Source organism: Stegostoma tigrinum, chromosome 12 (assembly GCF_030684315.1).
Source record: "Stegostoma tigrinum isolate sSteTig4 chromosome 12, sSteTig4.hap1, whole genome shotgun sequence".
In the NCBI taxonomy this organism is placed as follows: domain Eukaryota; kingdom Metazoa; phylum Chordata; class Chondrichthyes; order Orectolobiformes; family Stegostomatidae; genus Stegostoma; species Stegostoma tigrinum.
In genome coordinates, this window is record NC_081365.1 from 42,521,567 (window position 1) to 42,548,418 (window position 26,852).

At 41.3% G+C, this 26,852-nt stretch overlaps 1 protein-coding gene and 1 long non-coding RNA gene across 3 annotated transcripts in view; both read right to left on the reverse strand.

Annotated features, from left to right (window-relative positions):
- LOC125457066 (uncharacterized) overlaps window positions 1-9,840 on the reverse strand; it is a 91,948-nt gene extending 82,108 nt beyond the window's left edge. Inside the window, exons 1-2 of the long non-coding RNA XR_007248559.2 lie at window positions 9,783-9,840; window positions 1,670-1,718 (exon numbers count right to left, since the gene is read on the reverse strand). This is a non-coding gene — a long non-coding RNA (uncharacterized LOC125457066). The remainder of the gene's footprint in view (window positions 1-1,669; window positions 1,719-9,782) is intronic.
- An 11,536-nt stretch (window positions 9,841-21,376) lies between these two features.
- Window positions 21,377-26,852, reverse strand: part of kdm6a (lysine (K)-specific demethylase 6A) — a 221,999-nt gene continuing 216,523 nt past the window's right edge. For both annotated transcript variants that reach the window (XM_048540308.1, XM_048540307.1), the window contains 2 exons: window positions 24,717-24,887; window positions 21,377-22,313 (listed from right to left, as the gene is read on the reverse strand). In XM_048540308.1, coding sequence (XP_048396265.1) covers window positions 22,284-22,313; window positions 24,717-24,887 — 201 coding nt within the window. In that variant the 3' untranslated portion in view covers window positions 21,377-22,283. The remainder of the gene's footprint in view (window positions 22,314-24,716; window positions 24,888-26,852) is intronic.

Consider the following 26,852-nt stretch of genomic DNA (forward strand, 5'->3'; position numbering starts at 1 on the left):
GACTGGTCCAGGCTGGAGGGTCATCATATATTTCAGAGTTCTCTGATATGTGGTGTTAATTTGTTTTCTGGATGTTTCAATCCATTATCAATTCTGCACTTCATCTATCAAATCAGATAGGCTCCACTCATTGAACATTTCACATGATAGGGCTGCAGCAATTGGGAATAGAAGTGAATTTTGCAAATGACAATCAGTTCTATTACAATGTAACTTACTGGGCCTGATTTGCCTGGAACAGGTGATGGTTTGAGCAAACTGAGTGTAAGTGGGCTCCCTGGTGGGGGTGTGGTCTTTGTCTGCTGTTTGTGATCTTGGAGACCTCACTGGGTTCTCCTACCAGTCGAACCTGTCTCTGCCTCCCTAACCTGTTCTTCCTCTCACCCATCCCTTCCTCCCACCCCAAGCCGCACCTCTATCTCCTACCTACTAACCTCATCCCACCTCCTTAACCTGTCCGTCTTCCCTGGACTGACCTATCCCCTCCCTACCTCCCCACCTATACGCTCCTCTCCACCTATCTTCTTTTCTCTCCATCTTTGGTCCGCCTCCCCCTCTCTCCCTATTTATTCCAGAACCCTCACCCCATCCCCCTCTCTGATGAAGGGGCTAGGCCCGAAACGTCAGCTTTTGTGCTCCTGAGATGCTGCTGGGCCTGCTGTGTTCACATTTTATTATATTGGATTCTCCAGCATCTGCAGTTCCCATTATCACTCTCCTAAAGTCTTACTGGTTCTTATGTCTGGAACCTGCTGAGTTATGTACTTTGAACCTGTAATCCAGAACCTTACAAGAAAAATTGATCCAATTGAAAGATTGCAATATTTGATACGTTCATTGAGAAAATTCTAAATTCCAAAGGTGAATGTATAGTTCACATGGTGGTTGGATTTGGGGGTGGGGGCTGATGGTATGGAAAGGGAGAATCATTTTGGAAAATACTCGTAAATGGGATGGAGGCATATTCAATTTTCCAAAGATATTTTTCAAAAATGAAATAGGAGGAAAGGTACAAACTAATAAATGTGAATGATTTATGGGAGTGAATAAGAGACAGACATGATAATTTTATATGAGATAATTTCAATGTTGAAAACAGCACAGCTCACAGCCTGTGCCAAGACTATGACCAAGACCTAGCCGGTAACACAGTTATCGCTGAGTCGCTGGGTTCCAAACCCCTGCGGAATGGAGCATCTGAAAAAAAAGGTTCACACCGCAGTGCTATACTGAGAGAGCAATACATGCTAGATCTGCTGTACTTCAGACCAGATGCTGCACCCAGGCTTTTGCTAACATCTCAGGTGGGTGCAAATTATGCTATTTTGAAGAAAAACAAGGAAGTTATTCCTGTTGTTCTGACAAATCTTTTAAATTTTTTGGAATGTTAATTACTTGGTCATTTTCACTTTGCTTGTTGTGGGACCTTGCTGTGCACAAATTGGCTGTAAATTTCCATGTTACAATAATGACCACACTTCTTTGGTCATGAAGTGCATTGAGAATGTCTAACGGTCATAAAAGTCTCAACATAAAATGCAAGTCTTTCCTTTCTTATGCTGACGTAAAGATGAGAATGAAGCAAAACTCGTATCACATGGAGCACATGATGAGAGATGGAGTAGATCCAATATCCCAGCCCGCAGCCCCCAGCCCCATTTGAACTTACCAGTCTGTGCCCACAACCTGCTCCATAGGTTGCACACCATGTTCAGAAGCTGTAAAACATACAAGAAGTTGTGTGACTTGTTGACAAGATTTTCTCAACAATAATTGCTGAACCACGAAGAATGCAGTTTTTTTTGCAAAAATATTCTTTATTCAACAAACGCCTAAGGGTAGATATCAGAACAATTCACATCGGACATTACAGAAAATACAACAAAATAATACCGTTTTCAACTGAGCACTTTGCAACCTGTGACGTCTCAATCCAATTGCAGAATTGTGACACTATATATGACATTACGTATACACAAGCTTTCACCCCAAGAATTATTAGTCTCTTAGGACATTACGGCTGAAAAACTTTAGACAGTGGCCTTCACCCATTATGTTTCTGCCAGCTGCCCCAAGCTTTGGTGTATCCCTTAAGCACATAGTCCTTGATTTTGGGATGTTCCAAGCTGCAATACTTAATCAAGGATCCCTTTCTCCTGAGATAGCAGCAACTGCAGATGCTGGAGAATCTGAGATAACAAGGTGGAGAGCTGGATGAACACAGCAGGCCAAGCAGCATCAGAGGAGCAGGAAGGCTGACTTTTCGTGCCTAGACCCTTCATCAGAAATGGGGGAAGGGAAGGGGGATCTGAAATAAATAGGGAGAGAGGGGGAGGCGGCTAGAAGATGGATAGAGGGGAAGAGAGGTGAAAAGGAGACAGACCGGTCAAAGAGGTGGGGATGGAGCCAGTAAAGGTGAGTGTAGGTGGGGAGGTAGGGAGGAGATAGGTCAGTCCAGGGAGGATGGACGGGTCAAGGGGACAGGATGAGGTTATCTTGCAAGTTTCTATTAGATCTCCCCTCAACCTTCTGAACTCTAATGAATACAATCCGAGGATCCTCAGCCATTCATTGTATGTTAAACCTGCCATTCCAGGGATCATCCGTGTGAATCTCCGCAGGACACGCTCCAGCGCCAGCATGTCCTTCCTGAGGTGGGGCCCAAAACTGGACACAGTATATCAGCAAATATCACACAATATATCGGCAAATACATTATTTGCGTCTATAGCAGTTTGTCTCATTGTCGTTTGGTCATACAGAACATGACCACTTCTGAAATAAAAACATTTGTGTTATAACATCATGGCTTGGACTCAACAAGGCAATGCACAAGAATACTAATTCAAGGGGACAAGCAACATTTACATTGCATGAGAGGAGAATGCTAACTGGTCAAGGCATTGCCATGTAGAATGCACCATTCAGTAATGATTGACAGCTGCCAGGTTTTGTTTAAATTTTAAACCAGGCAGATTGACTCTGACTGCTCAGGCATTGCTCCGAGAGATGAATGAGTGAGTGGCTGTCACCTATGTTGCAAGTTGAGACAGGTGCAATGCCTTTATATATTGTTTTAGTCTGCAAAGAAGGGGCTGGAGTATTAACAGCTTCTAGAACACACGAGCATGGTCTACAGTGAGCCTGATTCGTGGCCTTAACCTGGGTATCAGTGTAATTCTTTACACACTCTGGATTATCCAGCAAATCCTGGCCAATTGTAGAATTACATTGAATGTTGGACACTACCAGGAGTTTTGTAACGGTGGGCTGGTTGGGTACAGTCAACAGCTTGCTTTCTGCAACCACACAGGCACTGATATTCATCTACCACATTACTGATTTGTGTGATAGGCAGAGGGTCTAACTGGCTTGACTGCAGAATCCTGTTCAGAAACATCACTCATGCTGGTACTGCATTGTAGCTGAGTGTAACAATTAGCTTTACCACGTACTCTTGATATACCTGATCTCCCCAGGGTAAGCTGAGAGTGACTGCATTAAAAGCAGCTCCTCTCCTGTAGATAGATGTTGGCTTCCCCATTGCAAATCTCAGCAACTTCTGTTTGGAGATATGAACCCTCTGGCCAGTCTTGTTGGGAATCCCAGGGGCATATGAGCTGGTGCCTGACTGCAGTTGCTGCTGGTGACGTATCTGTGGATGCTGCAGCGCTAGGAAACTAGTGTCCTCAGAAGACATGAACATTGACCAACCTCTGCATGTTGAATAACTTTTGCATTTGTAGTAAGATCCTCCCCACAGCACCAACTGCATCAGAGCCACCTTTTCATTTTGAACAGTTTTATTTCCTAAGAGGCTGTGAGAAAAGCTGTGAAAGGTTCCAATAAGAGCCTTTGCCTAACAGGGCAGAAACAATGCCGCTTAAAGCACCCAATCAAAAGGAAGCGGAACTTCTTTATGGTCCGGAAACCAAAATCGTGGGCCTTGTATGTACCACAATGTACAAACCTCCAAAACAGGGTGTCCTTATCCTGAAGGCCATTTTAGTGTCTTACTGCATCAAGCTGGACATAGACTCTCAGTATTCACCCACTAGGTGGTGCTCCAGGCTAAGGTTCTACCTGCTTTCAATGCTGGGAAAGATGGGTCTGGGCGCCATGTCATATTGTGATAGAACACTGTATTCCAGTTGGACCATGTCAGATCATCTGTCACTAACTGAAAGATTTATGAAGGACAGCACCATTGGTCTCAAGACCATCATGTATATAAACTGTGCAGGAAAACAAGATGACAGATCCTCTCTAAAAGAACAAGTGGAACAGATACATGGCAAAACCACTACACCCAAGTTCCCTTCCAAGACATGCACTGTCCTAACATCGCCGTCCCTTTACTGTCACTTCAAAATCCTGAAATTCCATCCTAAACACCATCGCCGATTAACAACCTATACCTCACGCACTGCAACAGTTCAATAAGGAAGCTCACCACCACCTTCTTAAATGCTGTTCCAGCCAGAGAAGTTCATATCTTATAAGTGAATAAAAGCACAGATCCAATTGGCACCATTTTGGCCTGACTTTCCCGTGTCTTGCCACCTCTCATCAAGCTGTACAGCTGGCCGAGGTTTCACAGCCTCCAGCAACCAGAATACCCCAGCCAGTAGTAGCATGATTCCCCTCCCTGAGAACCTGCACCACGCTCAGGCTGTGCCTGCCCTCCTTCTGATGCTCTGCTGACCTGGAGGGTACAGATATGGCTGGGTTCAGAGGCATTTTATCCCTTCTCCAGTCTCCTTTTGTGTGGAGTGCCAACTGTGCCTGCAGCGTTGTTGTAAAGGACCTTGGCTCATGGCTGATCAGGAAGTTGGGGTTGGGGGGGGGGGCGGTGTTGTGCAGAATAATGCTGAGTTTTGGTTGAGCTTGGGGGCAGCGGTATTGTGGGGACGTTGATGGATGCTCAGGTTCAATGGAAGTTGGTGGCTCTCATGCTGCCATCTGTGGCTTCAAGGATGGTGGTAGAGTGGGTGAGTTATGGCCAGCACGCTGTGGGGGAGTAAGGTGAATCCAAACTCTATCACGGTCACCACCTTCGGGAAGGGGTCCAGAGCTTGGCCGTGGACAACTGGGGTCCTGTGGCCAACCTGATGTTATCACACACTGTCACATACATCAATCTTGAGGAGTCACGTAATATACCTTTATACACTTCATGGACAAAGTACACTTTTGGTTTTTAAGATAAACTTAGCTTCAGCATTAATTACCTCACTCTGTGCTTTATCATCTTGGGAATGACAGGATGAAAACATTTTTACATTCAGAGAATGATCAGGCCTTAATGATTTGCACACCACCCTGATTTTCTCCAGTACGTTCAGCGCCTCAAGGCACTACTGACATGTTGGTGTCCTCAGGCCCTGTTCACGCTATTGGTCTCTCAGCAGTCACAAACCTTATTCACTGGAGTGCATTCAGGTTGTGCGAAATAATGTTGATTTAGTTATTGTTCTAAGTGTAGCACTCCATCAATAGCCAGTAAAGCCACCACTATCCCAACTTCTGTGGCATGGAGACACTTAAAGATGCCATTCATTCACTGGTAGCACAGGGCAAACACTAATGGCACAGATACATGGGACAGATCCGTAAAACCATAACATATTGCAGTAATGTGGTTGACTCTGAACTGCCCACTGGGCAATTAGGGATGGTCAATAAATGCTGCCTGGCCAGCGATGCCAACATCCCGTTAATGAATCATGAAAAAAACATTAGGCTATTTGGCCCATCGAATCTGCTCTGCCATTTCAGCATGGCTGAGAGATTTCTCAACCCCATTCCCATAATCCTTGATCCCCTTACAATTCCAAAACTGATCTATTTCTGTCATATGGACTTGCAGTGACTTGGCTTCCACAGTTCTCCGCAGCAACGTGATCCACAGATTCATCAGCCTCTGACTGAAGAAAGTCCTCCTCATCTCAGTTCTAAAGGGCTGTCCCTTCACTCTGAGACAGTCTCTCTTACTAATAGAAGAATCTTCTCCATGCCCAATCTGTCCAGACCTCTCAGTATTCTGTAAACTGCAATCAATTCCCCCTCATCCTTCGGTGTCCATGTACACAGATCCTTGAAAGTTGCCACCCAGGTTGACAGGGCTGTTAAGAAGGCATACAGTGTTTTAACTTTTATTAATAGAGGGATCGAGTTCCGGAACCAAGAGGTTATGGTGAAGCTGTACAAAACTCTGGTGCAGCCGCACTTGGAGTATTGCGTACAGTTCTGGTCACCGCATTATAAGAAGGATGTGGAAGCTTTGGAAAGGGTGCAGAGGAGATTTACTAGGATGTTGCCTGGTATGGAGGGAAGGTCTTACGAGGAAAGGCTGAGGGACTTGAGGCTGTTTTCATTAGAGAGAAGAAGGTTGAGAGGTGACTTAATTGAAACATATGAAATAATCAGAGGGTTAGATAGGGTGGATAGGGAGAGCCTTTTTCCTAGGATGGTGATGGCGAGCATGAGGGGGCATAGCTTTAAATTGAGGGATGAAAGATATAGGACAGATGTCAGAGGTAGTTTCTTTACTCAGAGAGTAGTAAGGGAATGGAACGCTTTGCCTGCAACGGTAGTAGATTCGCCAACTTTAGGTACATTTAAGTCGTCATTGGATAAGCATATGGGCATACATGGAATAGTGTAGGTTAGATGGGCTTGAGATCGGTATGACAGGTCGGCACAACATCGAGGGCCGAAGGGCCTGTACTGTGCTGTAATGTTCTATGTTCTAAACGCCTAGTACCCAGAGTCCTCAACTGCTCATTTAAACACAAGCCCTTCATCCTCAGGACCATGCTTGTAAAGTTCCTCTGGACTTATCTACTGCCAGCACACCCTTCCTCAGATATGGTGGCCAAAACTGCTCACAATATTCTAAATGCAGTCTGACCAGAGCAGTATACAGGCTCAGCAACACATGCCTGCTGTTGTATTCTAGCCCTCTTGAAAGGAATGCAAACATTGCATTTCCCTTCCTAATTGCCAACTCAACCTGCGTGGTAACCTTAAAAAAAACCCTGAACCATGATTCCTAAATCCCTTTGCACTTCAGATTTCCAAAGCCTGTCTCCATTTAGAAAATTGCCTATGCCTCTGTTCTTCCCATAAAGTGCATAATCTCACATCATCTCTCTGTCTTTGAGCTGCCACTTCCTGTCCACTCTCATAGTCTGACCAAGTTTTTCTGCAGCCTCCCTGCTCAGATAATGGTCTTGTTGTCTTTTCGGTTCTGCTTTTTAATTTAGCCTTGAACTGCTCATATTCCTTCAGCAGAACTTTTTTCCACCTAAATCATCAGTACCTACATGGAACGTGACAGCTGGATCTTCCTCCTCCCACTCCAAGTTCCTCAGCAGCCCAGATGAGATGTAACTTAGTTTATTACTGTCACATATATCGAGGTACAATGAAAAATATTGTCTTATGCACTTTCCGGGCAGATATCCTGAACCTGGGCACCAGACAGGCAACACAGCCTTTGGGATTCTCAATCCTCACAAAAGGGAAACAGTATTTATTCCTCTGACAATCTTATCCCCAATTACAATTACAGTTCTCCTTTCTCCACCCCCTCCCCCACCCCTGGCTGGCTTCTTGACCAATGGGGCTTTGATCAGCTCACTCATCCTCCTTGCAAACTCCACTCTCACCTACACAGTGACCAAGAATCTCAAACTTAGACCAGCTCAAGGGTTGAGCCTCATTCAGTACTCCCTCCTGGACCCCTCTTCCTGCCTCATCCATAGCCACACCCTCCTGCCCCTGATCAAATTTTGAGGTAATCAAAAGGATTTCATTGCCTGCTGAAACATGATGTCCAGGTAACTCTCTCCCTCCCTGATGTGTAACAGTAGTTAAAGCTCAGACTCGAGCTCATCAACTCTGAGCCAGAGTTCCTCAAGCAACTAACACTTGGTACAGATGTGGTCACTATGAACTACAGTGGGATCTCCCAGCTCCCATGTCATGCAGGTACATATGTTGTCTGGCCCTGATCCTGAACTTCATTTGCTTACTTCATAATTTGATTTACAAAATTTTTTATTCGGTCTTTTACTCTGTAGCCTGTAAGTACTTCCCCTATTTATCTTCAATCTGAAAATAACCTAGAATAAAGTCAAATTAGTAGCTATCAGCAACCAATGAATTTATACTTTACCTGTGATCCCATTCTTTCATGCTGGGTCCCCGACTGGGGGTTTCAATTTATCTTGTAAAAAAGTCCTACTGAAACATGAGCCAAAACAAGAGCATAAAAGCACTTCTTCCCCTCTGCAGTGAATCCCCACACTGCCTTCAAACTGTCTGAACTATATCTTCACTTGGGTCGTGTCTCACTCTGGGTATGATCTCTTCACCCTGGCCGCGCAAAGCTTTCTGTTCTCTATTAGCAGCAACTTGTTCAGCCACTAGTGCCCAAAATTTCCAGGCATGAAAATGTCTACAAGATAAATATGTCCTACTTAACTAATAAAGTACAAAAACTAGGGCAAACTCCACCATTAGCATTCGTATAGACCCCAAAACAAACTTAAGAAGTTAACTCCTGAATTTTTTGAGCAAAATTGTGACAGGCAAACAATTTCATCACAACAAGAACGCAATGTATCAAGTATGAAAAGCAAGCAAAAGAATGTCTAACCTTTTCTGAAGTAAAATTGAATTAGGTTGATGCTAAAGATAAACAGGTGTTCATCTTTTGACTTGTTTGACATGTTTTCACACTTGATGTGATGCTATGAACAGAAGTGACCGTGCTCAATTTTACTGAAAATTAGTTGTTAGATCATAGTATCAAAGACGGGCGGCCTGGTAGCTCAGTGGTTAGCACCACCCGCCTCACAGTGCAAGCAACCCGGGCTGGATCCCACTCTTGGGTGACTGCCTGTGTTTGCTCATTACCCCCTTGTCTGTGCAGGTTAGGTGGATGAGCCGTGGGGAATGCAGGGTTACTGGGATAGGTAGTGAGTCGTGTGGTTCGACGGGCCGAATGGCTTGCTTCCGCACTGTAAGGACTCTATAACGAAAGCGCCGTGCAAATAAACTGCAATCAAAAACTGACTCGAAAGAATCAACGAAATTATTTTGCTCCAAAGCTTCAACGGTTGCACTGCTAAATTCGGTGCGTTACAGTAAGTTTCATCCGCTGCAAAATTTCGCGCGAGCTCTTTAATTTAAAAAAAATCCCAGCTCTTATATAACAGCACCGATTTCTATTTTAAGCGACGCACCAGCGTGTCTTTCCTGTACAGCTCCGGGCAGGGAGGGCAAGCGAAGACCAGTTATGTCCCTCCCACATCTCTGACCCCCTCTTCCCCCCCGCATAACGTTTTAAAACTGCGCGATGTTTTTCCTCTCGAGAATACTGTTTGTGCACTTTTTTGCAAATCAATTTTTCAAAAGCCACTGATTTTGAAAGGGTAAGCACATCATATTCCGAAAGATATGTGATGGCTGCACTATGTCTTGAACAAACAAGCTGAACTTTTTTTCCTGTTACGTGGAATCGACACATTTCTTTCGTAATAACTACCACACAGCAAGTGTTGAATCCAGGTCCGTGCTGGCAGCCTCTTTCAAGTGTCTACTAGGAACATGGGCTGATTTTGACTGACGCTTGCTGGGATCTCTTCCGCAATTCACTTGCCAATAACTGGCCATCTCAACTCAAACACAAACATAGCAGCACGTAAGCCATACAGGATAAAAATCTATTTCAATATGTTAACCATTGACGTGATGGAAAAGATCATATTTACAAGAAGCAGACGGACGGCACTTGCGTTGTCGACTTCGGCAGATGCAGCATAACATTCATTGAAAAGGCAGAACGGCAGTTATCACAGAGCTCCAGTAGATGGAAGTAGTGTACAGCTTTATAAGACAGCTCGGTTGACGGCACATTTCCCTGCAGGTGATTTTATATAACTGGAATCTGCAGTTTCATCGGAATTAGTTCTGCATTAAAGATTTACAAAAGAACATGAACAAGGGCACTTAAAGACAAATGGGTCTGAAAACTAGTTGCCAAAGGTATAAAAGATGACAAAAACGTAATTACAGTACTTTGTATGATCTAGTGAATACAAGCACTCTAGGCCACTCAAAGGGGTAGAAAGTTTTTTTCTTTATTTACTAATACTGTCAAAACTGTAGGCAAATGTAATTGTATCAAATCACCAGAGTGAGCTGAGGTGATTCATATAGTACAGGATGAAGTCTTTAATAGCAACAGAACATAACCTTGTTACCTACAAACATATAAAGTGATGCAGTGTACTACATACTATTTGCCAAAGTGACTCTCTTAGCTCACCACCACTTTCTCAAGGACAATTAAAGAATAGTCAATAACTAGACTTGTCAGCAATGCCCACATTCCCTGACAGCTTCACAAAAAACTCAAAAACAACCTAAATGGCAGTAAAGACCCCAACAAAACAGCAAAAAAAACCCTCCAGCAAGATAACAGTAGCACATGAGATAACAAGGTGCAGAGCTGTATGAACACAGCAGGCCAAGCAGCGTCAGAGGAGCAGGAAAGCTTACGTTTCAGGCCTAGATCCTTCTTCACAAAACTTCATTTTCTGAAGAAGGGTCTAGGCCAGAAATGTCAGCCTTTCTGTTCCTCTGATGTTGCTTGGCCTGCTGTGTTCATCCAGCTCTACACCTTGTTATCGCAGATTCTCCAGCATCTGCAGCTCCTGCTGTCTCAGCAGCACATGATTTTGCTTTCATATTTAATATGTTAAGACCATAAGACATAGGAGCAGAAATTAGGCCATTCAGCCCATTGAGTCTGCTTCACCATTCAAACATGGCTGATAAGTTTCTTAACCCCATTCTCCCACTTTCCCCCTGTAACCCTGGATCCCCATGGCAATCAAGAACTTATGTTTCTCCGTCTTAAATATACTCAATGACCTGGCCTCCATAGCCTTCTGTGGCAGTGAATTCCATAGATTCACCACTCTGGCTGAAGAACTTTCTCCTTTCTTTAAGATCTTCCCTTTAATTGAAGGCTGTGCCCTGGGGTCCTAGTCTCTTCTACCAGTGGAAACATCTTCCCAACAACCACTCTGTCCAGTAAGTTTCAATGAGATCCCTGCTCATCCTTCTAAACTAAATCAAGTGTTGACCCAGATTCCTCAAACATTCCACATACATTAAGCTTTTCATTCCTGAGATCATTCTCATGAATCTCCTCTGGGCCCATTCCAGGGCCAGTACATCTTTCCTGAGATATGGGGCCCAAAAATGCACACAATACTCCAAACATAGCCTGACCAGAGCCTTATACAGTCTCAGAAGTACATCCCTGCTTTTATATTTAATTCCTCTCAAAAACAATGCCAAAGTTGCATTTGCCTTCCTAACTACTGACTCAATGTGCAAGTTTACCTCGCGAGAATTCTGGACTAGAACTCTCAAGTCTCTTTACACTTCAGATTTCTGTATTTTCTCCACATTTATTATATAGTCCATGCTTTTATTCTTCTTACCAAAGCGCATGACCTCCCGCTTTCCCAGATTGTACTCCATCTGCCGCTTCTCTACCCAATCTCCGTAACCTGTCCAAATCCTTCTGCAGCCTCTCTGCCTCCTCAACACTACCTGTCCCTCGATCTATCTTCGTATCATCTGCAAAATTAGCCAGAATGCCCTCTGTTCCTTCATCTAGATCATTAATGTACAAAGTGAAAAGTTGTGTTCCCAACACTGACTCTTGTGGAACACCACTTATCACCGGCTGCCATCCTGAGAAAGACCTTTTTAACCTGCTTTCTGCCAGACAGCCAATCTTCTATCCATCCTAGTACTTTGCCTCTAACACCATGGGCCCTTATCTTATTCAGCAGCCTCCTGCGTGGCACCTTGTCAAAGGCCTTCTTAAAGCCCAGGTAGACAACATCTGTTGGCTCTCCTTGGTCTACTCTGCTTGTTATTTCCTCAAAGAATTCTAACATATCTGTCAAGCGTGACCTCCCCTTGACGAAGCCATGCTGACTTTGCCCTAGTTTACTACGCACTTCCAAGCATTCAGAAATCTCATCCTTCACAATAGACTCCAAGATCTTATCCACGACTGAGGTTAGGCTAATCAATCTGTAATTTTGCTTTTTGCCTTACTACCTTTATAAACAGCGGACTCACGTTCGCAATTTTCCAGTCCTGTGGGACCCTCCCTAACTCTAGCGATTCCTGAAAGATCACCACTAACGCCTCTACTATCTCTTCAGCTATATCCTTAAGAGCTCTGGGGTATAGTCCATCTGGTCTTGGTCATTTATCCACCTTCAGGCCATTCAGTTTTTCCAGCACCTTTTCCTTAGTGATGGCCACCATACTCAGCTCTGTCCCTGGCTCTCTCGAATTTTTGAGATATTACTTGTGTCTTCCACTGTGAAGACTGACAAAATAATTACTCAGTTCCTCAGCCATTTCCTTGTTCCCCACTACTATCTCTCCAGTTTTATTTCCCAGTGGTGCAAAGTCCACTTTTGCCCTTTACATATCTAAAGAAATTCTTATAGTCCCCCTTTATATGACTGGCTTGCTTACCCTCAATTTTAATGTTCTCCCTCCCTATTTCTTTTTTTGTTGCCCTCTCTTGGTCTTTGCAAGCTTCCCAATCCTCTGGTTTCCCATTCCCCTTTGCCACAGTATATGCTTTCATGCTATCCCTGGCTTCCCTAGTCAGCCATGCTTCTTTTTCCTAGGGATGAAATTTTGCTGTGTCTCTAGAATTACTCCTAGAAATCCTGCCATTGCTGTTCCACTGTCTCTCCTGCTAGGGTCCTCTCCCAGTCAATTCTGCCCAGGTCCTCCTTCATACCTCTGTCGTTGTTTTTATTCAGTTGTAATACCATTACCTCTGATTCGATCTTCTCCCTCTCAAATTGGAGACTAAACTCAATCATATTGTGATCACTGCTTGCTAAGGGTTCCTTCACCTTAAGCTCCCTTATCAAGTCTGCCTGTTTGGGGAACAAAAAAAATCGCTGTTGTAACGCCCTTGTTTAAGAAAGGATCAAGACAAAAGATGGAAAATTATAGGCCGATTAGCCTAACCTCGGTAGTTGGTAAAATTCTAGAATCCATTGTTAAGGACGGGATTTCAAAATTCCTGGAAGTGCCGAGTCAGATTAGAATGTCAGCATGGATTTGGCAAGGGGAGGTTGAGGAGGTGGGGAAGCTGCGGAAAGATTTAGACAGTTTAGGAGAGTGGTCCAGGAAATGGCTGATGAAATTTAATGTGAGCAAATGTGAGGTTTTGCACTTTGGAAAAAAGAATACGGACATGGACTATTTTCTAAACAGTGAGAAAATTCATAAAGCAGAAATAGTGATCTGGGAGTGTTGGTCCAGGACACTCTAAAGGTTAACTTGCAGGTAGAGTCCATGATTAAGAAAGCAAATGTAATGTTATCTTTTATCTCAAGAGGGTTGGAATATAAAAGCAGTGATGTGTTTCTGAGACTTTATAACGCTCTAGTTAGAACCCATTTAGAATACTGTGTCCAGTTTTGGGCCCAACACCTCAGGAAGGACATACTGGCACTGGAGCATGTCCAGTGGAGTTTCACAGATGATCTCTGGAATGGTAGGTTTAACGTATGATAAATGGCTAAGGATCCTGGGATTGTATTCATTGGAGTTTAGAAGGTTGAGGGGAGATCTAATAGAAACTTACAAGATAATGTGTGGTTTAAAGGGTGGATGCTGGGAAGTTGTTTCCGTTAGGCAGGGAGACTAGGACCCGTGGGCACAACCTTAGAATTAGAGGAGACAAATTTAAAATGGAAATGAGACGACATTTCTTCAGCTAGTGGCGGGCCTGTGGAATTCATTGCCACTGAGTGCAGTGGACGCCAGGACGTTAAATGTCTTCAAGGCAGATTGATAAATTCTTGATCTCACAAGGAATTAAGGGCTACGGGAAATGTGCAGGGAAGTGGCGTTGAAACACCCAATAGCCATGATTAAATGGCGAAGTGGACCCCATGGGCTGCATGGCCTTACTTCCACTCCTATGTCTTATTAAATATTCTCTTGAAAGTCTGTTTGACATTCAATGCACGATGATAGATGCAGGAATATCATTAGGATGAAGGTGTGTTAGTCTTTCTTACTTCTTGTTTTGAAGTAGTAACTTGTGCTGTAGATAAAGAGGAACCAGTGAATGTTTTGTACTTACAATTTCTAGGAAGTGCTACAGAGATTATTGTAGAAAATAAAAGCTTATGTTGTACGGCATTACATATTGGCATGAATAGAAGGTTGACTGGCTAACAGAAAATAGTGTGAATAAGACGATCTTTTTCAGGCTGCCAGGATGTCACGAGTGGAGTGCCAAAGATGTTGGTGTTAGGGCTTCAACTCTTTACAATTTACATCAATGATTTAGACGAAGGGATCAAAAGGTACAGCAGACAAACTTACCAATGCCAGGAAAATGAGTTGTGAAGAAGTCCGGAGGATATAATTTTAATAAGTGCATATATTTAGGTCAAGTGAATGTGCAAAAATTTGGTAAATGCTTAACTGTCCATTTTAGCAGAAAGAAAAAATCTTATTATCTGAATGGTGAGAGATGGGAAAGCTGAGAGAGAGACCTGGATGTCCTAGTGCACGAATCACAAAGTAAGTGTGCAGGTACAGCAAGTAATCAGGAAAACTAACTATGATTTTTTGCAAGGGAAATTCACTGCAAGAGTAGGAAGGTCATGTTTCAGTTATACAGGCATTGGTGAAACATCTGGGGTTCACTGTACAATACTAGTTACCATACTTACAGAAGGGTGTTAATATATTGGAAGCAGTTGAGAGATGCTTTACTCTATTATTGACCTGAAATGAGCGACTACCTTTTGAAGAAAGGCTCGGCTTGCATAATTTGGAGTTCAGATGAATCAAAGGTAACTTAATTAAGACACAGAGCCTGAGGGGACCTTAACAGATGGATATTGAAAGCATGTTTCCTCTCATCGGATAATTGAGAACTAGAAATCAAATTAAAAATAAAGTGTCACATATTTAAAATACAAGGAAAAATGTTTTCTGTCACAAGAGGGCTGAATTTTGTTGTAATTTCCTTTCACACATGAATTTAAAAAAATATACGAACCAGCTAACTTAATGGTGGCTATGAAACCATTGACAATCACTGTACATACCCAAGTGAATCACAATATCCTTTATGAAAACACATTTATTGTCCCCTCCCCTGGTCTGGCCGACACAGGATTCCGGACTCCACCACAATGTGCTTGTTTCAAGCATTCTCTGAGATGGCTGAGCAAAGTACTCTATTGCATAGAATCATTGCCAAGTCCATAGAAGGTGTCTAAGCAGACCACCTTACATCTACTTCGGGCCAAGAAACTACAATAGCAGACCTGGTCCTGTCAACCCTGCAAACACATCTTTACTGCCATATGGAAGCCTGTGTCAAAACTGGGAGACCTGTTTCAAACACTCGTCCAGCAAAAGCCAGACACTGTCATACTCACAGAGCCATACTTTATAAACAATATCCCAAACACTATTAACACCATCCCTGGGTACATCCTGTCCTCCTGGTGGGTCTATTCTGCCAAAGCTGTCAATACAATTGGGAGGGAATGACCAAGAATGTCTACAACATTAGCTCCAGAGGAATAACGTGCTCAGTCACACCAAGTTTGGGTTTTACTAGGGCCACTCATCTCCTGACCACATTAAACCTTGGGGCAAACATGAACAAAAAGGGGCGATACCAGGAGTGCGTGGCTGCTGTTAACAGCAAAGCAGCATTTGACGGAGACTGATATTGGGAAGCTCTACGAGACTGAAGTCAGTAGAAACCAATGGAAAAACTAGTGGTTGGTATCTTATCTAGCACAATGGAAGTTAGTTGTGGTTATTGGAAGTCAAATCATCTCACCTCCAGGACATTTCTGCAGGAGTTTCTCAGGCTAGTGTCCGAGGCCCAACCATCTTCAACTGCCTCAATGACCTTCCTGCTATCATGAAGTCAAAAAAGTGAGGATGTTCGCTGATGACTGCACAATTCAAGATTCCTCAGACTGGGAGGCAATCTGCAGCAAAAACTGGATAACATCCAAGCTTAAGCTGATCAGTGCCAAGCATTACCCAGGCTACACTATTACCAGGCAATGACCCATGTCCATCGAGAGAGAATCTAGCCATGCATTCTGGGTGATCAATAGCATGACCATTGCTGAATTCCCTATCAACAATATACTAGGAGTTACCACTGATCACTAAGCCACCAGCCACGTAAATACTGTGGCTACAGAACCTACGTCTGAGGCTGGGAATTCTGCATTGAAAGCTTATTTCCAGTCTCCCAATGCCTGTTAACCTTATGCAAAGGTACAAGTCAGAGTGATAAAATATCCCTGACTCAAGTGAATGAGCCCAACACCAACAACACTCAGACAGATTCCTAACATCAATCCAGAACAGAGATAATGGGAACTGCAGATGCTGGAGATTCCAAGATAATAAAATGTGAGGCTGGATGAACACAGCAGGCCAAGCAGCATCTCAGGAGCACAAAAGCTGACGTTTCGGGCCTAGACCCTTCATCAGAGCTCTGATGAAGGGTCTAGGCCCGAAACGTCAGCTTTTGTGCTCCTGAGATGCTGCTTGGCCTGCTGTGTTCATCCAGCCTCACATTTTATTATCAATCCAGAACAACCCACTTGATTGATAACCATCAATACCACCACCAACACTCACTCCTTCACCACTAAATATAAAGTAATAGTGGAAAGTACCTTCTACAATATATTCTGCAGTATCACACCAAGTCTGCTTTGACAGCACCTTCCACCACTTAGAACAGCAGGGGGCAGAAGAAAGAATACCACCTGCAAACTGTTATCGCCAAAAGCCACACACTATACTGACTTGAAAGGAAAAACCATTCCTTCGCTGTCACTGGGTCAGACTCCTACAATTCCTTCCCTCACAATACTAGCTGACAAGATTCAAGGTAGCATCCAGTGGCTTTCATGTCCCTTAAACAAATTCAAACATTTAGTCAGTCACACTGTAGAACAGCAGCAACAAAAAAAAGCAATACAGCATTAAATTGGTTATAGTATTGCAAGTTATAAAACAATGCTCAAACGTAATCAAGGTTTTGCTCATCACAACGCAATGGCATCATTGGTGGGGGGTTGGGGGGGGGGGGCGGAGCAGTGGAATTATGACTTGAGTTTCAAAAAAACACAAAATGGAATTTTATTTTTTATTCATGAATGACAATCATTTATTGCCCAACCCCAACTGTCCTGGAGAAATTTGGTGATGAGCTGCCTTCTTAAAATACAGCAATCCATTTGCTACAGGTAGACCCGTAATGCTGTTAAGTGAGGGAGCTCCAAATCCAAATATTGTTCCAGTGTCATATCCATTATCCATTTTGGTGCAAGGTGCAGAGCCTAAAACTCCTGAAAGCAAAGTAAGTATGTTCAAGTTAGGATTTCAGAATGCACAGTGATCAGCATATCAGACAGGTAAACAGACAATTTGAACTCATTCCCAAGGCCATGTGAGAATGGAAAAAATGTTTTAAAAAGTGGGTACATCAAGAACAAACTACTTTTATCTGGGTCAGTGTGGAGCTGGAGGAACACAGCAGGCCAGGCAGCATCAGAGGAGCAGAAATATCAACATTTCAGGTTGGGAAGGGATGCTGCCTGGTCTGTTATGTTCCTCCAGCTCCACAGTGTGTTGACTCTGACTCCAGCACCTACAGTTCTGGGTATCTTCAACATCTTTTATCTGTATCAATGTAGTTATAATTCAATAATAACTTGCAATTACTCAGCACCTTTAACGTAGCAGAACATCCCAACTCCTTTTTAGTGCAGCATCAAAACAAAATTTGTCAGTGCCATGTACAGAACTGGGGAACTCTCCGAAAAGAATGTGTAAATATATACTGTAAAGTGGCAAAACAGGTTCATTAATTGTCTTCCTATCTGGACATTAAAGGTTCAGTTTTTATCATGTCAATGCAGGCAGAAATTGATAATTGCAGCCTTACGTCATTCAGATGTTATTGCTTCAGAAGTTGAGGCAAGCATTTGTCATTATATCACTGTTGAAGAGAAATAAAATCAGTTCCATCACCCGTGACCTAAAACTGATCCCTCATAATACCAAATAATCCCTCATTTGGAACAATATTACACTCAAAAGGATTTAAAGTACTTCAATTAGTCAACTTATTCTCATGTTTCACATTCATGTCAGTCATAAATATAAATATCTAATTAAAGGGAGGCTGCATTTTATGCTCCAACATATCTACAAACTCAGGTTTTTAAAAAGTACATACTTGAAGACTACAAAATTGATAACGGTAGCTTAGATTTCAAGTGTTGTTCATGTGCGTACATATTGCAGTACGGAGCTTAGGATAGCATCCTGTAACAACATATCCAAGTTCAACGGATCCAGCTAAATCTATTTGTAAATATACTCCTGGGCAATAAAAATAATTAAGTGACAGATTGAAACAATCCATTTATCCAAGTTAATAATACTTTGGAAATTTAAATGGGTCATTAAATCCTAAACGATTAAACTTATGTTGCCTCTCAGTTAGCTAGATATTATGTATGTCCAAATTCACCACTGAACATCTCCTATAAAAACAGAAGATTCATTACCAGCAGATATGATGATGATTTTTGAATAGTTTTTATGAAGATAAATTGGAAAAAAAAAACTGGTTGGTCAGATGATAACTAGAGAGCATAAACTGAGAAGTCAAATGAGAAGGATGAGTTTCTTTTACTGAAAAAAAAGTTCAGTAAATTGTTACTTGGAATGCTACCAGGAACAGTGGTGAAAGGAGAATACCTAACAGCTTCTAAAAACAAAAAACAAAAACATGTTTTGAAGCCATGATTGAATTTCCTAGTACTTCATTCTCAAGTGGGGTATTCCAGATCCTCATTGAATATCGCATTTGTATTAGAACAAAGTTTTCATGTTGTCATGACATCTTCTAACACTCAACTTTACTGCCGATGGGAAGTTTTTGATTATCCATTCTGCTCAAACCCTTTTGTCATTTTCCCCATGTATTTGGTCATCTCTCAGCCTTGCCATTTCTTTAAAAAAAGTTCTGTCCTATAAACACCCATTGTTCCAATGCTCCTACGCTCTTAATTTTTAAAAAATATATTGTCATTTCTCGTTTGTCTACTTCACACTTCTCTGCATTGAATAGCATTTACTGCTGGTTGTCCCACCAGCCCAAAATTTCAAAAAGCATAACTATTCACACTGTAAAGTTCAGAACATTTTCCAAGTTTTGTGCCATCTGCAAATTTTGAAGTGTCAGAATTCAATTTTCAGCAATAAAACTTATAACCGTGTGACTCAAAAGATGCAAGTGCATTAGAAGTTAGTTATAGCAATAAAAAAATTGGAAAATTAATCTTGGAATTGGAATTTTGGATGCTGCATAGCTAAAAGTTTGGTATCTGAAAAGCATTTGCCTTGTGCAAATTTCACTGTACTCCAAGGGTACAGGATATATATTTTTTATTAAGGGGACGTTACATCAGGTTTTCTCGCTCAAGGTGGCGGTCTGGCAGAAAAATGCTATAAATATTTTCTCAAAAATCTCAAGGCACTCTCAACTCTGCCATAACAGAAAAACATTTCTTTTTCAGATGGACACCACTCCATGAACTATATGTAAAGAGAACTTAGTATTCTTGCTTCACATAAACCAAGACAATGAAAGCTAGCATTATTAATACGCAGAGTTAAAGGTACAGATAATTGAAAAACCTTACCAGAATGATTTTATCACAACTTTCCCCTCACAAAGATTTGTTCAATTCACGATCAACAGCATACATTTAGATTTAAAAAAAAACATCAAAACATCAAGATATTTAATTAAGGTCATTAATAGCTTGGATAAAGAACTTGGCTATTATTTTCTCAGAGTTTAGCCTCATGTCAACCCTTTGAAAGTTCCTACCGCATGGTTGAAACCCTGATTGTGTGGGGGGTCCATATTAAGAATTAAGAATGTTTAAGAATGAGTACTTAACTATTTCCAGGTCAATGGCCTGAATGAATGTGTACAACTTTTATCACCCTTTCCTTTACGGGCCCGATAAAGTCCAACATAGTCCCTATTTGGCACAGGACCTCAGGAGAGAAATGATCTCAATGTGGTGTACAGTAATAAGCTAACAAAGGCAATAAAGGAGAGACGGTTTTGGAAGTGCATCAAAAAAAAAACTTCAAGTAGAAAGTGTGCTGATGTTTGGGTTATCAGAGAAGCCAGATTTATGTCTGCTCCCAATTGTAGTTCCTGGGAGTTTTAGAAGTTGGAAATCAATCCATTCTGTAGCAATGGTGCAAGAAACAGAGACTTTAATCCCGACCCGGATATAAATCCAGGAGCCTGAATTGAACTCATCTGACTCAGGAATCACTATGCATTTTTCTCTTTTCGTCAATGTCTTTTCGACCTTCCTTTTTCAGTGGCCCTAGTCTTTTTTCTGAACCGATCCCAAATTATTTGTTTCTCTTGTTCCTTTTTCCTGTGCATGACACTATTTAGAAACATCGCACTCCAGTCTCAACCAATGGCAGGAACACCAGAAGTTAGTTGAATGCCGAACAAGGTGGTAATAATATGGAGGCTTTATTCCAGTCAACTGTCAGTCTGGATCTATGTTTATATGTTCAATAGCCTTTCAACTTATTTCTCCCAAAACCCAAGTCTCTTAGTAGGTTCAAATCACAAAAATATTAGTGCACATTTGTACCTTTTAAAGATTAAACGGACAATTTTGCACAAGATCTTACTTGATCAAGTGAATAAAAATTTTGACAAAGTGATCACAGTTTTAAAAAAATTCTCAAAATTGCAATATCTGTATTTTTGAACACTTCCCACTATAACGGGGCAAAAGTAACAAATCAGCCTCCAATACAGCTCAATTATGGAAACATAACAAGAGCCATTAGTGCACAAGACAATAGGCTCTGATGTAACAGTGATCCAAAATGCTCATGGTGCCAAAACAGCTCTAAAGATAAATAAACTTTACATTACCATGTCCCTAATTAAATAAAACCTTATTTTTTGTTTTGAAATTAGTCTGAAATAACTTGTAGCCACAGGAATTTTATAACCTGGAACACAATGGCTCCCTTAATGAAGCTCACAGTTTGAACTGGCAGTGGAAAATATAGGGAGAACCACACTATGTTTTTCAGATGCTAATGCATAATATTTATGATAATAGAAGAAAGCTCTCCCTGAGTTTTGTCATGCAATATTGATTTGAGATACATAAACTAATATACACAATTTACTCTGAAAAATCATCCCTGAATATAAATTGTTAAATGTTTCAAAGATTACAATGCTCAACAGTTTTTTTTATTTCATACATAGAAAACGTATTAGGAGTAGTGTTTGAAATGACAGAACTCCGTAAAATTTTAATGGCAGGTATTCTGGGAAAAATAACAGCATTCCATCCACAAATATTTTCAAGGAATAAATATGCATTTATAAATAGTGTAAATTTACATCAAGATTAGAAACAAAACAAAAAAAAAATCACAAATCTGAAGTTTATTCCTTAGTCTATGTGCAACCCATTTATCTGTGACTTGGCTGTTTAGTTTAACTAGGAAACCAGAACAAATTTAAACATCGTGGTTTCAAAATAACAAAACAGATGAACATAAAAGCAGTAAAAAAAAATCTCTCTCACCTAACTTTTCACATTACAAAATTTTCTTAATAGATGTTGCCCTCAAGAGAGACTTAAAATTCCTAACTACCATACAAAAATGACCAGCTAAGCTAGTACTTTTAAAGGGAAAAATCTGAATGAAAAAGATGATGAAACCAATTCATCAGCCCAAGACAGAGTAATACAAAAAAAAGAATGTCTTCAAGTCAGTAGTCTGTGTGATGTTGCCAGTTTTTCTCTGATATATACAAAATATGAAAAGTTATTTATAGGTACAGCTAAAACAGCTTTACATGAATCCATTTATCCTGGAAAAGAAGCAACTTCACTCCTATCCAGTATTGTTGACACTCCGCACTTGGAAGGTTGCATAGACACACAGTTTTCAGTCAGCAGCCACATGGGATAGCCAAATATCAGTGGTGTAACACAGTGGAGGTTGATGTCACATCCGGAACACCAAAGATGTTTCACTAGTTGTCCATAAAACAATATGTGTCAAGATGAGGATGAAGGGAGTGGAGGGGCCTGAAACAGAAGACTTCAAATGAGAACAACCTATTGCATGGCAATAGTTTTTTTTTCAGATCCAATGCAAGTGTATTTCGAACAGTATTATTAAAGAACTATCTACAGTCTGAGAGTTAATACAGACATAACATTTGCAAGACTAAGCAGTTAACTGTCTTCAAGCAAAGAAAGAATTGGTGGCTTTAAAATCAACCTTAACACAGAAGGTGGCAGGATTGGTGGGATATAATCCTCACAGAAAGGACACGAGGATGAATGGCAGTCATAAGATTAGTCACGGTTGTACTTTCATTACAATACAATATCTAGTCATGGTCCAAACTTGGACACAAAGGGACATGAACAATGTAACAATGGAAACATACTTCAAACAAAGAATTACTGCCTCCTTAGGACTATAAAACTGGGTAATTTTGGCAAGGAAATAAATCATAACAAATTAATAATCTTGTCCCTATCATTTTTGTGTATTCAAAACACACTTACTTCACTTTCCTGTCTGCAATTGCCAAAAAAGACCATAACATATAGGAACAGAATTAGGCCATTTGGCCCAGTGAGTCTGCTCCACCACTCAATAATGGCTGATATGTTTCAAAACCCCATTCTCCTGCCTTTTCACCCATAATCCTCGATTCCCTTACTAATCAAGGACCTATCCATGTCTTAAATACATGCAATGACTTGGCCTCCACAACATTCTGCAGCAACGAGTTCCACAGACTCATCAGCCTCTAGAACTGAGATGGGGAGAAATTTCTTTGTCCGAAGGATCATCCCTTCACTCTGAGGCTGTGGCCATGGGTCCTAGTCTCTCCTTCTTGGAAGCATCTTCGTCATGCCCACTCAGTCTTACAGCTTGGAAACAGACCATTCAGTCCAACTCATCTACGCTGACCAGAAATTCCAACCTGACCTCATCCCATTTGCCAGCATTTTGCTCAAAACCCTCTAAACCCTTCCTATTCACATACTAATTCAGATGGTGGTTACATGTTTTAATTGCACCTGTCTCTACCACTTCGTCTGACAGCTCATTCCACACGCACACCAGCCTCTGCGTGAAAAAAGTTACCTGTCAGATCCTTTTTAAATCTTTCCCCCCCCTCTCACTTAAACCTATGCCCTCTAGGGATAGGGGAAAGACTTTGGCTATTCACCTTATCTATGTTCCTCATTATGTTATAAACCTCGAGAATGTCAGCCCTCAGCCTCCGCTGCTCCAGGGGAATAAAGCCCCAGCTTATTCAACTTCTCTCCACAACCTAATTCCTCCAGTCCCAGCAACATCCATGAAAATCTTTTCTGCACCTTCTCAAGTTTGACAACATCTTTCCTAAAGAAGGGCGACCAGAACTTTGTATGCAGTATTTTAAAAGCCAGGACATTCAGTATTTTGCAGATTTCAATGCGGTCCTCCCCCATAGTCCTTCTAAACTCCTTTGCGTACAGGTCCAGAGTTCTCGACACCTCCCTCATATGACAAGTCCTTCATCCTGCAATCATTCTTGTTAATCTCCTCTGGACCTGCAAGGTCAGTATATCCTTCCTGAGATGTGGGGCTCACAAATGCTCACAATATTCCAAATGTGGTCTCAACAGAGCCTCATGCAGCTTCAGAAGCATTGCATCCCTGCTTTTGTATTCTAGCCCTCTGAAATGAATGTGAATATTGCATTTGCCTTCCAAAATGCCAATTGAACCTGCATGTTAACTTTAGGACAATCCTGAACTAGGACTCCCAAGTTCATTTGTACTTCAGATTTCCAAAGGCTTTCTCATTTAGAAAAGAGACCATGGCTCTATTCTTCCTACCAAAGTGCATAACCTCACACTTTCCCACACTGCATTATTATCCCACTTTGCTCACTCTCCTCGCCTGTCCAAATCCTTCTATAGTCTCTATGCTTTCTCAACAGAACCTGCTCCTCCACCTATTGGGTCATCTGCAAACTTAGCAACAGTTCTTTTGTCTGGTGTATCCATACAAAAGTATGGACATTTACTTTAATTTGCATTAAAGTTGCTAAGGATTTTCATCTTTTATAGAAATCTTCCTGTTACTTCAATGTTGACTCTCACACTGGGTACAATTCCAAAGAGCTCAGTTACCTTGATCATGCATTTTTTTTCTCAGCCTCAACAGTGATGTCAGCAAAGATTACTGTACAGAGTTCAGAAGCAAGAATACCAGTTGACATTTTCTTGTCTATCCATTCCCAATGGGATCAATTAACTTAGTTTGCAGATTGAATCTGGTTTCTCTCTGATTTACATAGTTCAGTCAGAACCACTTATTCAGCCTATGAATTCAGAATTACTAGTTAACTCTATATTTTAGCTGTGTAAATTAGAAAAAAAACTTTCCAAATATATTCCCATTATAATAATTGAACTTACTAATGTGAACTGGTCATAGATTTGCATCAGGTCCTCCATTTTGTACTGTTCCAGCACTACAAAATTGTCAAGATTTCCATTGGCCTTACGAGCACAGTCCTGGCAGTGCACTATATAGGTTTTCCTTGAGTTACTCTCATTTGTGACAAAAAGCAGATCAAAAACTTCTACCTGTTGTATAGAAATAAATATGACACAATTACAACATTAATTCTCCTGCAATTAAAAAAATTGTCATAACTTCTTTCACACATTCCAGATTGTAATCATTTCCATAAGTTTATTTAATACAACCAACCCCATCCACCAAGCTTTTCTACAAGGCTTCATGCCATAAAGAAACCTAAGTCTTGCAATGTCACTTGTATTCAACAAAATACAGACAATTTAGGAATTTTGCACTTCAACAGGTTAAACATGCTGCCCTTGTCTCTCGGTTAGATCTCACTCCTAACTGTTCAAGAACTGGGCGAGTTTCTCTGAGGCTCCCGAGTCTTTTGAACTTTCTTCTGGAAGAGAACGTGGAACTAGAATCTATGAAATCTTTTTTTAAGGGCAGAGATGGAAAGTTTCTTGATAAGCAAGCAGATGAAAGGTTATCAGGGATATGTGGGAATGTGGATTCAAAGTTACAATCAGATCACCTATTACCTCATTAAAAGGTGGAGCAACCTGAGTGCCAAATGGCCTACTCCTTGTTTGCATATTCTCCTTTCTGTGCTGAATCTTAATTGCCGAACAATCGCAACTCAGAATTCAGGATACTACAACACTAAAGCTTATTCTGGTTGCAAGAATAAAGTAAAAAAACAAACAGAATAACATATGTACTGGTGGGACTGGAGTATGAATGATAACTGCACACATGGGCTTTTTCTCACTGGAAAATGGAAGGATGATAGATGATAGGATTGTTGTTTCTAAGATACTAGCACAGCAGAACATAATAACATTTTCATTGTGCCCAGAACAGGAAAGGGTATCACAATGATACCGGCATTGTCACATTACTGGATTGGCAATCTGCAGATGGACCTGAGAAATGAGCTCAAATTGCATCTTATCAATTGGGGAATTTGAATTCAGTTAATTTCATTAATTTGGAAGAAAAAGTTAGCTACAGTGATGGTGGCCAAGATATTGTTGTAAAAACGATCTGGTTCATCAATGTCCTTTAAAGATGGAAATCTGTTTCTACCTGGTCTGGCTGAAATATGACTCCAGACTAACAGCAATGTGGTTTATTTTGATCAAGGCACAGCTTTGTCAAAATGTTAGAATGTTGTTGAACTGGAAACTGAATGATACACCCATCATCAGTCTAACTGTTGGTCACGAAGGCATGCACAGATCTGTCAAAACTGCAAACAGTCCTACATTCTAGCCAATCAACAACTTGAGACTACTCAACCCTCAGAACCACTGGGTCCAATTTTAACTGTGAATGGTGTCTGAATGAGTTAAAATTTATCCCAATTTGGTTTTCAGCCAATGTTCTAGAATCCTTCTGCAACTCCTGCACACTACATATCCACTGACACTAGATGGCAGAATAATAGTTTGCAGTAAGGAAGGATAACCATAGAGGACTCAGAATTGACTCCATGCAGTCTCATGGCATCAAATATTTTTAGTAAGATTAACGTTCATTGCAAGGGGATTGAAGTTCATAAGTAGGGACATCTTATTGCAGTTATACAGGGCTTTGGTGAGATCACATCTGGAATACTGTAAGCTGTTTTGGTCTCTCCACCCAAGAGTGGGAATGCAATGAAAGTTCTCTAGGTTAATGTAGGGCATGGCAGGGCTACACTATGAGAAAACATTAGTGAATAAGGGCTCAGTCAAACTGGAGTCTAGAAAGCTGAGACAGGGTCTAACTGAACCAGGGTTAGTCTCAGGATAATTGGGGGTGGGGGGGGTGCATTTAGAACTGATACAAGGAAAATTTGTGATGACACTATGGCTGAAAGAGGTGCATTTTGTCATTTTTTTTAAACAAAGGGTGGATTGAGATAAAGATGATGAGTGGTCTGCTCCTAGCCAATAAAGTAAACAGGTTATGAGGCCTTGGGGTTTATTTTGAAAAGGAACAATATAAGCAGCATGAAGGGGCAGAGTCAAGCTCCCAAAGAA